This window comes from Colobus angolensis, unplaced genomic scaffold (assembly GCF_000951035.1).
Source record: "Colobus angolensis palliatus isolate OR3802 unplaced genomic scaffold, Cang.pa_1.0 Scaffold51, whole genome shotgun sequence".
Taxonomy (NCBI): Eukaryota; Metazoa; Chordata; class Mammalia; order Primates; family Cercopithecidae; genus Colobus; species Colobus angolensis.
In genome coordinates this window covers 10,224,125-10,238,093 of record NW_012118599.1, presented here as the reverse complement: position 1 = coordinate 10,238,093, position 13,969 = coordinate 10,224,125, and the positions used below count along the sequence as shown (strand labels likewise).

At 38.9% G+C, this 13,969-nt stretch overlaps 1 protein-coding gene across 1 annotated transcript in view; it reads left to right on the top strand.

The window, feature by feature from the left end:
- The window catches only part of MEP1A (meprin A, alpha (PABA peptide hydrolase)), a 40,646-nt gene that overhangs the window by 21,116 nt on the left and 5,561 nt on the right, over positions 1-13,969 (top strand). Inside the window, exons 7-10 of the mRNA XM_011960281.1 lie at positions 1,350-1,525; positions 6,551-6,772; positions 7,641-7,790; positions 10,729-10,944. Coding sequence (XP_011815671.1) covers positions 1,350-1,525; positions 6,551-6,772; positions 7,641-7,790; positions 10,729-10,944 — 764 coding nt within the window. The remainder of the gene's footprint in view (positions 1-1,349; positions 1,526-6,550; positions 6,773-7,640; positions 7,791-10,728; positions 10,945-13,969) is intronic.

Here is a 13,969-nt window from a genome sequence, read left to right as displayed (position 1 = left end):
AAAAAAAAAAAAAAAAAAAGAAAAAAAAGAAAAGAAATAACTAAGACTCATCTTTGAGTTAAAATCAAATGTTAGCCTTTAAAGGTATACTATGTCAGTAATCTTGGGGAGAACAATGGCAGGTAAGACACTGTGACTGTCATCATGAAACTTGCAATCCATTGGTTGCATTTATGACTATCAGGAAGTCTTTCTTTTCTGCTCAGCATTGGTTAAAATATAGATCTTCATTTGACAATTTAAAGCCAATAGGAGATATTGTGGAAAGCTTTGGGTTTGCTAATAGAGGTGAAAAATTGTGTTTATGAGAAGAGAAAAAATAATTGGGAGGGGGTGTGGAAAGAGGAAGACATTCTATCACAAGGAATTTAGGGAATCTGTCAGAGGTGCTCGAGCCCATTTATTTCAGAAGGAAGTTATGGGTCCTCCTTGCCTGATACCCTTCAGAAATAAGTTAGGCAGCCTTCTCTGTGATGTCATAACACTATAGATCTGCTATTTGCAAAGACATGGATTTTATTAGTTTGCTTTTTAATGAGGTTCTTTTTATGGTCATAAAATATATGCTTATTCATTATAGGAAATTTGAAAATTTATTAAAGTATAAAAGGGCTGGGTGCAATGGCTCACACCTGTAATCCTAGCATTTTGGGAGGTCAAAGAGGGTGAATCATTTGAGCCCAGGAGTTTGAGACCAGCCTGGGCAACATGGTGAAACCCTGTCTCTACAAAACAATAAAAACATTAGCTGGGTGTGGTGGCACATGCCTGTAGTTCCAAGTCCTAGCCTCTCGGGAGGCTGAGGTGGGAGGATCATCCAAGTAGAGGAGGTTGAGGCTGCTGTGAGCTGTGATTGTGGCACAGCAACCTGAGTGGTAAAGTGAGACCACCATCTCAAAAAGAAAATTAAAGAAAAAGAAAAAGAAAAAAGAAAGAAAAGAAAAAAATTAAATCAACAACAGCTTTCCCTTGGATAACAATGTTTTAGATAAAGGCAATAGTGTTATTCCTTGGAGTGCCCTGTGGGTTTGTGGAGGTGAGGAGGAATGCCAATTTTTATTGCTTTCTACCTTGATGAATTGTTATGATAGGATGGATTTGCTTCTGAGTATATGCCACTTTTATAATGTATTATATCTTCACTTTTAAAGCCTGCATAGTATTCCTTCTGGGGAATGTTCCTTCTTTAAGTGTCCCCCATCTTTGGACCATTAGCATATGAGAATGCTGTTGGTAATTTCTTTTTAAAATCAAGCCTAATTCCCTCCTAATTTGTGTTTTGCAGTACTGTGAATGACAGCCACTTAAAAATTCTCTAGAAGAAATGTTTCCTCTTCTCCTCTTTAAAGGTGCTGGTCTGAGGTTGGTGACCAACATGTGGGACAGAACCTTTCCATTGGCCAAGGCTGTGACTATAAGGCCATCATAGAACACGAGATCCTGCATGCTTTGGGATTTTACCATGAGCAGTCAAGAACGGACCGGGATGATTATGTGAACATCTGGTGGGACGAAATTCTTTCAGGTGTGATTGGGTGGAGATTGCTATCACATTTATCACTGGCTGAGACTAATCCTGGAATGACCAGGCCAAATCTGTGTGGACAGCAGCTTCAGCCTCTCTAGTGGGAACAAAGACAATGAAGAGGTTATGAATTGTTGGCCCTTTATGTGGGCTGTGCTGATCTGACCCTAATTCATCGCAGATAAAGGTCTCAGGGATTGGTGTTAACTCACCATGGGGGTCAACTGAAAGTTAATCAGAAGCTTTGCTTTATATCAGTGTTTTCATTAAAACTCTATCTAAAACTGTCTACTTTCCTGTCTTAATGAGGAAAGTGAATCCAGATATTACAGTCATTTCTCTGGATGTGAAATCTCCTGTGCCTCTAGAAGGCTGTTTGAGGTTTAGTTGATTATTCCATGACTATAGGACATACTTGAGAAGTATTTTTTTCAGTTGCTTTACCAAATCAATAAAAAATGTTTAAAAACAAAAACAAAAAATACATGCTTTTATCTGAAATAACACCCCAATTATGTTAATTCTGGCTAGTTATCTGGGTTCTGATTAATCAAAGGTTAATGTTTTTTTCTTCCTTGTTTCTAAGCACCTTGCTTCTTCTGCCTCCATCTCATACTATGCAAAAGATAACAGTTTTGTCTTACGTATTATTCAGTTATATTATTCTAAAAATTTCATTGTTCTTTAGGTTGTTTTGTTTTGTTTTCAGACAGAGTTTTGCTCTTGTTGCCCAGGCTGGAGTGCAATGGTGCAATCTTGGCTGACTGCAACCTCTGCCTCCTGAGTTGAAGCGATTCTCCTGCCTCAGCTGGGATTATAGGTGTGTGTCACCACACCTGGTGAATTCTGTATTTTTTAGGTAGAGACGGGGTTTCATCATGTTGGTCAGGCTGGTCTCGAACTCCTGACCTCAGGTGATCCTCCTGCCTTGGCCTCCCAAATTGCTGGCATTACAGGCATGAGCCACTGTATCTGGCCTTTACTTTCCTTAATTGTTTGAGACAATGAAGTAGAGTGCTTTTGAGTACACTAGAACATTTACTGAGCAGTTTCCTGATGTGCTAGGAAAAAAAAGAAAAAAAGAAGTCAATGCTATGTTTCTGAAGATAACTAGTTTTTAAGTAGGAATTAGTGTAGAGAATGCAAAAACATTGTTTTCAGCAGTAAAAGATTACTGCAACTTTAATGTATTTAAAATGCCTTAACTGTTTCCAGGCATGGCTTTTATAAAACAAATCATAGCCTTGTGTAGGTATCTGTTTTATTTAGATCCCAGTTTTATATGTGGATTCATATATTGCAGTGCATCTATAATAATTTTACTTTTAGGGGCTTGGAAGAACTGACCAACCTTTAAAATTAAGTATGAATCTTCAAAAGTTTTCTCCCAGGACTGTAATAGTTCATTTCAGAGTAAGATGGTCAATGATTTTCACATGAGATCAGGGTAGGTAACGCTGGCTAATCAAAATCACCTGTGAGGTTTCTCATCCTGTGCCTTCCCAGTCTCTTATACGCTGGTAACTCTATGAATGTGGGTCGGTGTAGTAAGAAAGAAAACTGTAACTTATAAGTCTAATAGGTCACCGGGTTTGAGCCTACCCACTTACTCCAGCCATCTTACCACCACCCACTGGACCAGAGGCCAGATAGCACTCTTCGTTGCCTCCCAGTCCAATCTAGAAAAGTTTTGGAGCATATTCACCCAGAGATGAAATAATAGCTCAGGCTTCGTGTACCTGTCTCTCAGTAGTAATTGTGTTATAACTGTGTGTGTGTAGAAGGAAGAAGGAAATGGAGTAATAGGTCAAAGGACTGAATCTCTGATTGCACTACTCAGGGGACTACTACTATTAGACTTTGTCTATATTTGCCTGTAAGCCCTAATTTCTTATCTTCCTGTGCATATACTTGGCTTTGATAAAAATTTTGTAAGACAGCAGAAAACATTCCTATTTTCAAGTCTTATAGAAGACAATACTTAGTGCTTTTAAAATGGTTTTAGGCCAAATGAGGTTCCCTTTATCAGAGTGAGGGACATTTGCCAGGGTCAAGTGCAGACTTGCTCAGCTCTGGTTTGAGCACGGGTTGCTCAACACATATTTGCTCATCTCCTATCTGTGTTTTCATCAGGTACAATTCCATATATGTAAGTTGCCTGCAACCACGGGAGAACTGTTCTCAAAAGAGACATCAAATCTAATAAGATCATCAACACAGGCAGTATTATTTATCAGGGTAATTTATGAGTTTTATTGATTTAACTTTGGTTAATGACAAGATTTCTGTTTAACTTAAGAAGACACAGTACTGGCAATATAATTCTCTCCCAATGTCCATCTCCATTTTTTGAATTGGAATTGTGTTTTTGAAATTTGTTTCCTTATGCTAGGGAAAAAACTCAACTTTTGAGGTCTAGCAGGGGTTGACAAACTATAGTCCATGGGCCATATCTACTTGCTTTTGTAAATAAAGCTTTATGGAAACACGATCATAACCATTTGTTTAAGTATTGTCTATGGCTATTTTTGTGCTACAATGGCAGACTTGAGTAGTTACAACAGAGAACATATTTTCTATCTACTCTAGAACAGGTTTGCTGACTGACCTTTGGTTTACAGGATCACATGCCCTGGATTATAGCCCCTTTTCAGCTCTCAGCTGTGAGTCCCTATCCTATTCACTGCTGGGGGCCACTAGCCGCCTAGCACAGTCATCAGTGGATACTAGGCCCAACAAAAACATGTTGAATACATTTTAAAAAATTATTCGAAATATTTGTTTGTTAAGTATTCTCATAAGAATCCATGAGTAATACAGATTAAAATAATCTAACCTGATGGGATTTTTGTTTTTGTTTTGAGACAGAGCCTTGCTCTGTCATCCAGGCTGGAGTGCGGTGGTGCAATCTTGGCTCACTGCAACCTCCACCTCCCGGGTTCAAGCGATTCTCGTGTCTCAGCCTCCTGAATAGCTGGGATTACCAGCATCTGCCACCATGCCCAGCTAATTTTTGTATTTTTTAGTAGAGACAGGGTTTCACCATGTGGGCCAGGCTGGTTTCGAACTCCTGGCCTCAAGTGATCCACCCGCCTCAGCTTCCCAAAGTGCTGTGATTACAGCTGTGAGCCACTGTGCCCTGCCTCTAATCAGATGATTTATGGAAAATTAAGTAAAGCACATCCAGTGAGTTGAAAGTGCTTTGCTTCAGGAACCACCAAGAGTTACCAAAAGATTCTAGACTCTTGATGCTCTTTACAATTCCATTACCTCAAATGACATCCTAGGACCAAGTACTGTGGAGGGATTAACTTTCCACTTCCCTGTTAGAGCCATTGTTTCTTTTAGACCTGTCCCACCTTCAAAAATGCTTTGATCTCTCTCAAGTAATTCCCAATACAATCCCCATGAGTTGGGAGAATGAAACATCAGTATTCAGATTTTACAGTTAAAGCAAGATATTGCCCAAACGTGGTCTTGCTCCTTAGATTTTCCGAAAGCATTCAGAGACTCCCTCAGGCACCTGCTGGAGCACCGCCTGGCCACACCACACTTCTGCAGTCCTGCATGTAACTCTGTAAGAGGCAGTTACGTTTTCTTCTCTCTAATTGTTCAAAGTAACTGGATGACGCCAGGCACTGTGGTTCATGCCTATAATCCCAGCACTTTGAGAGACCAATGCAGGCGGATCACCTGAGGTCACGAGTTCGAGACCAGCTTGGCCAACATAGTGAAACCTCATCTCTACTAAAGATTCAAAAATTAGCCAGGCGTGGTGCAGCGCGCCTGTAATCCCAGCTACTCAAGAGGCTGAGGCAGGAGAATTGTTTGAACCCAGGAGGCGGAGGTTGCAGTGAGCTGAGATCTTGCCATTGCACACCAGCCTGGGAAACAGCAAAACCTCCGTCTCAAAACTAAACAAGCAAACAAACAAACAAAAAGTGACTGGACACAGAGCTAGAGAAGAATATGAGGATGGAAAGTTATGACTGGAAGAGTTAGCCGCATTTGCAGTCAGTTTTCCTATCACTCCACAAGAAGAAAATCAAAAATCTGCAAAACTTTCCATTAATGCAGCCCAAACAGTAAATTCCCGATGGTTATTAGTCAGTTGAAAGACCCTCTGATCAGTTATTTTGTTCAGTTTTTTACATGGCAGCACATCTTATCTCACTTTCACTAATCTCAGAAAAATATCTACCTTTCCTCTTTTGACAGGAAAATAAGTTTTCTTCTTCCTATTTTATTTTTGTTCTCCATGAGGCTATTGCTGGAACAGAAGGATGTGAGCCTTGATTGACAGGATCCCCTGTCTTGCTTTCAGCTGCTTACCTTTCCCTCTGCCCCTCAGATTTCCTTCTCCTAACCCATGAAGAGTAGGCCAGGTACAGCTCTGGGCAGACTCAGTGAAGTACTTGGCTGTTAGAACGATGTGTCTTGAACCTAATCAATTGTGAACATTTTCCTGAATTCAAAAATTGTTTTTCCTGTCCTTTGGAATGACTTCCTCAGCTTTGCTATTTTACCTTTTCTTTCTGAAAGTCTTACCCACACATACACACACACACAGATACACACACAATTATATATATTTATAATGTACCATGGCTGTAAACATGTACATATACTTAGTAATTTCTAATATTTATCTGTCTTTTATAATATGTATTTTATAGCTATTACAATATTGTACACATTATTGTATATTAATATATTAACTAATAATCAATGATGCATAGTAATTTTACATTATATTGCTTATAAAATATAATATATATTTAATTTATATTTAGATTTATTTAAATATATATTTAAATATAATAAATCTATTTTATTAGATTTATTTATATATTATATATCTATGTATTATTTATAGAGTATATATAATCAATATAATAATAATAATTTAAATATATTTAAATATAACTATTTCCCTTTTTTGGAGGGTCTCTGGGTCTGTAGTCAAAGAGCAGCACGGGGAAAATACCATGACAGAGCAGGACCTGTGGATTCTCTCCCTAACAGGTTACCAGCACAACTTTGACACCTATGATGATAGCCTCATCACAGACCTCAACACACCCTATGATTATGAGTCTTTGATGCACTACCAGCCTTTCTCATTTAACAAGAATGCAAGTGTTCCCACCATCACAGCCAAGATCCCCGAGTTTAACTCCATTATTGGACAGCGCTTGGATTTCAGTGCCATTGATTTAGAGAGGCTGAACCGAATGTACAATTGTAGTGAGTACCTCCGTTTCTGAGAACTTGGTAAAGTAGCCTCAGCAGAGATTCCCTCAGCCTTAGAGATTTCCTTTACATTTTCCTTTACTCTTCTTTAATGTTCTAGCTAAAAGAATAAGAACAAACTGCATGACTTTTGTTGGTCTACTTCTAGACCCATTTGTTTAAGTATTGTCTATGGCTGTTTTTGTGCTACAATGGCAGAGTTGAGTAGTTAAAAACAAAAAACAACCAAATAAAACTATAACACCAACCTTACAGGATGGTTATAAAAACCAGTTATGTAGTTGTGTTTTGTAAAGTCAAAGTACTGGACAAATGTGAGGAGCTGTTATTGTCTAGCTTCTTTTGCTTCTTTTGGAGGATGCATTATTATGTAAAGCTCAAGATACGTGATAGACTTGAAAGCATTTTGTATCCTGCAAAATTCTTTATGTACATTAGTTATTCCTAGAGTAATCTAATCCTCTGGGGCAGGGTATTTTCTAAAGATGATCCCACTAGCCTTCAGAGATAAAATGTTTGATTCTGTTCAGTAAGTATGTACAGAAGACCTACTAAGTACAAAGCCAAGTATTATAGATACCTTGTTCTTGATCTAAAGGAGTTAATGGTTGGTATTTGCATAGCAGAGAATGATTATATATATATATTTTTTAATCTTGACTCTGTGAGGTAGGTAGGGCTGTGTCTATATTAGCAAGTACTAAGATCTGATGACAGTAAGATTTGCGTTTGAGAAACAGTCAAGAAAACAAGCTTGTGATCCTGTTGTATCTGAACGATGATGTTTTAGTGGCTTAAGACATTAGCTATTTGGAATGACTATCTTTCATTTTTAACCAGATGATAAAAATATCATTTGCAGCCACAACTCACACTCTTTTGGACCACTGTAACTTTGAGAAGGCAAACATCTGTGGGATGATTCAGGGCACCACAGATGACACTGACTGGGTCCATCAGGACAGTGCTCAGGCTGGAGAAGTGGATCACACTTTGCTGGGACAATGCACAGGTCAGTAAAAGTGAAAAGCAAACACATTGATGTGGTTCACCAGGTTCGATTAGGTTATGCTAATCACCATGTTTTGCCTCAGTCAGAATGTTAGTTATCAAACTTGAAAATCTGAACAAGGACAAAAAAATTTCTCATATCTTAATTATTAACTCAATAAAAAGCATCCAGTCTCTGGGCACACAAAAGAAAGATGCATTTAAGCAAAACTGATATTGGTATATAATTGATAAGATAAAACCTCATAAATAAAGGCAATGTCTGTAGAGCCACACCCTCCTAAAGAAATATAATGTGAGCCACATATGTAATGTAGAATTGTCTAATATCCACATGAATCTGGCTCTGTGGCACAATGGATAACACATCGGACTTTTAATACCTACGTGAAAAAGTAAAAGAAAACAGGTGAAATTAATTTTAATAATGTATTTTGTAACTCAGTAGCATTTCAACATGTAATCATGTAGCATTTCAACATGTAATCAATATAAAATAGTAGCATTTCAACATGTAATCAATATAAAAGTTGTTATGAGATGCTTCACTTTTTTCAGGCTAAGTATTTTAAATTTGACACATATTTTACTCCTGCAGTGCATCTCAGTTTGCACTGGCCACAATTCAAGCACTCAGTAGCCACAGAGGTTTGGTTGCCACTGTATTGGATAGCACAGCTTCAGATACTTCCTATATATGGTTTGTGTAGTGAAAAAGACAGACAGTTATGGACTAAGTGACTTCACCACTTACTAATTGAAATATGGCTTCACCACTTACTAATTGTGACCACAGGAAGTTGTTGTCATGTGTGTGTTTTTTCTAAAAGTCTTGGCTTTTGCAAGCCTCTGTAAACATCAAGATATTGATGTCTACTTCACAGTGACAATGGAAGAAGATAATGCATACAAAGCCCCTACCTGCAGACCAGCAGCTTCACTTCCCATTTTTCCATCTTCCCTTTCTCTCCAGAGGTTCCATTTATTTTGTTTTTCTGTTTTAGCCTTCTAGTGTTCTGTGCCTGCCATTGAATTCATCTTAACCATAATTGGAAGCAGATGAGGTTATAGATTATTATAGCTTTTTAAAGACTAGACTATTGTGAAGTTACTTAGTCTACAACTGTCTGACAGTTGGTGAGACTCCCTTCCCAGAAGGGACACAGCCTGTCACCCAGATACCAGGCCACCACAGGGAATGTCAGAGGTGATAAGCCACTGACACTTCCTCCACCTTTGGAAGAGGGTAAAAGTTTCTGTCACAGATCAGATTATCAAACATATCATTCCAAGTGTCCAAAGGTTGATCCAAGCCTGAAGTGCTCTCTAAATTTCCGTTTTAGCCTCTAATCCAACCTATTCTGTAGGCTTGCTGCTAGGCTAATGTACAATTGCCAGCTAAACACAAAGGTAATCTTTACTATGAAAGGAATCTGCTGAAAGAATGTTCTAGTAAGACAAAAGGACCACAGCCCAGAAGAAAGATCTGGAAAAGCTGTATCAGGTTAACTTGAGCAGCTATTATGCTTCTTTCAGAGGAGGTATTTAATGAAACATGTCCCTCTGCTAGAGAACTCTTGCATAGTTACAGGTGGATGCATAGACATGAAGAGCTCGAAGGATCCCTTGGGAGGATCCCTCCCATTCAAAACCCACGGAAATAAATAAACACCTAGGTATTGGCAGAGCTGGGGATAATTCAGGCCTCCTGAGTTCTGGACTTGAATTATTTGACTCTCAATGAATGCTTCATAAAAGAATTCATCAGTAAGAATTACCTAGAAACTTTTTTAACCTTGTGCACTCTTTTTTTTTTTTTTTTTTCTAACCCAGGCATTCAATATATAATTATAATTCAGAGGTCTCAGGCAAGTTCAAATATTGAGAAGAAGCTACAAGGGAATATAATTTGCCCTGCTTTAATATTAAAGTCATTGTGATATTTTAAGCTTGGTGGGAGGCTTATTTAAACCATCATTGCTTGCTGCTGATATGAAAGGCAAGTGCCTCAGTGTGAGGCAGGATGAAGCTGGGAGCATCACGGAGCAACACTGGAGTACCCAGCACTATACTGTACACTTACTTTATTTTTATCTTGAGAAATGTTTTGATTGAAGCATTTTGATATGGAGTTGAGTGTTGGAACACAGGATAAAGGACTTCTTCACATGCAAGAATTTTTCATTGTGCTTGACTTTGACAAGTGTGTGGTTTACCAAACGGTACATTTGTTTAGCTGCTTGATTGTTTTTAGGGGAATGAGTTTTGAGGTATCTGAGTCAGGTAAACCCCATCTCTGGCACTAATGTAGACACTTTTCACCCTCTTCAGTGTCCTTCCAATGCCTTCCTTTACATTCAGGAGAAATTTCCATTTAGTCTCTAATGTGTCCGGAATAGCCCTTCTTATAATACAGTAAAGATTATTTTTTGCCACTGATTATTTTTGCCACCTAGTTATTAGGCTAGGAACAGGGGAAACTGAACCCTTATCATTGTCAATGTTTAAAACCAAATCCTAAACCTTTGAATTCCACAGTGTCTTATACAATGACGAGACCAACCCAACTCTTTCCCTTGGAATGAATCTCTAATTTAAACGACGAAATCAATGAGAAAAATAGAATTCATCTCACAGACACCAAATTCCTTCAAACATTGCTTGAAGCCTGTGTTTCTTTAAGTCAGAGGTATACATTTCACAATCTTGGAACAAAGGCAATCAAACGCAACAGTGGAGAGCAAGCTTTAGCCAGTGACTAAGTCCATTGAGACAGATAATATTTGTTGACGAATGTCCTTCTTTTTATTTTCCTCTGAAGAGTTCTGGCTTTTGTTGCCTGGACAATGGCCATGGTTCACTATTTCACTTTGTTTGGGTGGACAGAACCCTGGGGTGTGGGAAGCCAGACGTGTGATGTCTGGGTGCTCTTTCCATAGGTGCCGGCTACTTCATGCAGCTCAGCACCAGCTCAGGGTCCGCGGAAGAGGCAGCCCTACTGGAGTCTCGGATTCTTTACCCAAAGAGGAAGCAACAGTGCCTGCAATTTTTCTATAAAATGACCGGAAGTCCTTCAGACAGACTCATTGTCTGGGTCAGGAGGGATGACAGCACAGGCAATGTTCGCAAGCTGGTAAAGGTGCAGACTTTTCAAGGTACTTAGAGGCATCCACACAAGGGATGGATTGGGACCCATCTTCTGGATCTACAAATCTGGGATCCTGCTTCTTCTCCTCCTTCCCTCTTTCTTCCTACTCCTCCTTCTTCTCCCTTGCCTCTTCCTTTTCCTCCACCCACTTCCTCCTCTTCTCAGAGCTTAACATAATGTATGGCATGTTTTAATTACTCTATGAATGTTTTAACCACTGAGAAATTAGAAGCAGTATCTTGGGCTTAGGTAGGGATGAAATATACTTTTGTAAGAAGCCAGTCAGAATATACAAATCCAGTTTTCACTAGAAATTTCGAGACAGCAAAGGCCAAGACTGAAAAAATGGATGGTTCAGGAATGGAGATAAGAAGGTAAAAGACCTGTGGGAATTGATGCTGCTGAAGAGAGTAGTTAAATAGTTGACCAGCTCATGCCTGGAATCCCAGTACTTCAGGAGGCCAAGGTGGGCGGATCACAAGGTCAGGAGATTGAGATCATCCTGGCCAATATGGTGAAACCCCGTCTCTACTAAAAATGCAAAAATTAGCTAGGCATGGTGATGCACACGCGTGTAGTCCCAACTACTTGGGAAGCTGAGGCAGGAGAATTGCTGGAACCTGGGAGGTGGAGGTTGCAGTGAGCCAAGATTGCATCACTGCACTCCAGCGTGGCAACGGAACAAGACTCCATCTAAAAAAAAAGAAAAAGAAAAAGAAAAAAAGTAGACCATAGTTTTTTCATCTGTTTCAGAAAAACAAATGATACCATTATTTAATATGCTGATGTAACTTGAAGCCTACTTGTGAAGTTGGTGGCAAATAAGTCATTTGTATACGTTAACTTCCTATAATCACTTACATGTTCCTAAGTGTCACTTTGTATATTTACATAAGAAGGTCAACATGTAAATGATTACAGATAGAGAAATTTTTTGTTGAAAAGTAAGAAAGCTTGTCTCCCTTTTCCTAGTTATGAATGAACCACCACCACAAGAAAAGAAAGCAAATACTTTGTTTATAACCCTGGATCTTGATTTATGGTCAGATTATCCTAGCATCCAACTGCCTACCTTAGCATTTAATTTATCCATTGAAATGAGTCCAGAGAAAGGAATTATTTTTTATATGTCTGCTGCTCTTGAAGGAGGACCTTCCTTAGAGGTCACTTGTAAGAACAGGTGCCCAAATCGCCTATATCCAAGCCACTGTGTGGGCTGCCTGGGAACTCTACAAATCACAGTTTTGAGGGGCTCACTTTTCTTGTTTGAAATTTATCATAGTTTACATGATGAAAAGATGACAGCTAGATACCCTTTAGAAGTTGAGGATGTGTTATGTTACCAAGGATTGTAAATATTTAATGAGAAAATGAGTTGGAGTTTCAATAGTATTGATGGGAGCTGTTATCACTCACTTTCATCTAAAGCTAAAAGTGTTACTTCTAAGCATAAAACCAACCAAGCAAACATCCCATGGTTAATTATTTTCTTACACTCCTGTGCTTTGTGTTTCATTGAATTCAGAGTATGTCTGCGTAAGTTCCCTGGGAACACTGTATGAATGGGTTTTTAAAGTAGTCTGCTCCAATACTGGTTTGTCAATGAAATTTTTCAAACAGGTTAATTGAATATCACTTAGTGTTGTTTATGTGATATTCAACTTAAGACGGTTGCAACCAATTTGAATAGCTTTTAAGTTTTGCAAAATGTGTATTTTGACCAAAACACTTACACACAAAATATGTCCATATGCATATCTGTATGTAATATGTTACATACGTAATGCTTATATACAAACTTACATGAAAAATGTTTGCATGCAACTATGTGTATGTACACACACACGCACACACACACATTTTTACTGTGGCTAGGACTTCCTTATAGATGGCAATTCTGAACTAACAGGGATTAAATTTGTCTCAATCTTAGTAGCATTATTGCCTGACTGATTTAGGGCAGCCCTGTGGAAGCATATAAATGAAACCTTCTTAATAATTTCACAGATGAATCTCTGCCTATATAGTATAGTCTCTTGGGTCTCCTTCCCAGTACCAAATTCCCCCATCTCAACCTCATTTTGACATCCTATATTAAGAAAAGCAAAGCAGGTACTCATCGGCAAGAACGGAATCCTATTCTCTTGACAGAATTCCCGTGATTCTATTACCTGCTGGATAAATAGTTCAAATCCTATATCTCTGTTCCTATTCCTAGACTTTCTGGCACCTATTGCCCTTCAAGTCCGTGTGTCTTCCAGTAGACTGCAGTGCTCTGCCCAGGAGATGGCAGCTACCTAGATTTGTACGTTACAGAGGTGGTCGTGTGCTTTCTCTAGCTCTCTCCTATGTTCCTATGTAACCTAACCACACAGACCATAATCAGCTCCACCCTAGGAAACAGAACATTGTTAGACCTGTCCCTTGAAGTTGTCCTTAAAGAGAATGGCCTGAAAACAAAGGGAGATTAAAGGTCTTCTCCATTTCAGGAAAAATATAGTTCTGTAAGTAGATTTCTGGTTAAAAGACACAGAAGAAGGAAAAAAGACACTCACCTGTAGGAACTCAGTCTGGCCAACATGACTCCCACTTGGAAGCATTTTTCCTCTCCTCTTCAAGCCCAACTCTAGGGAATATCCTGTGCAAAAATACCAATGTAGGTGCATCTCTTTGGGGAATTGAGTTGCTCTGCTTTTGCAGTTTCCTCTCTCCAGTATCCCCAAGCTCCTGTCTGGCTTTGTATGCTGTTCGACGGAGGATCCCATGTTCTAGAACAGCCTTCTCACCATCTTTCCTCAGCTCTTAATTCAAAATTCTAGTTCTTGCTCAGAGAAAAAGCAAGTAGACCTAATCTTTATTAGAATGTGAATTTCTAGACAAGAGTACTCTCTTTGGATTACTTCGCTCCCCTACATGGTGGACTTTCAGATAATATAAGGAAGAGAAAAAAGTCTAGATGTTGGAGAGGGAGTCAGTTTCAACTAGGGAAGACCCAGTTAGTCCTACAAGGTATTATCTGCTCTTCAGCATTC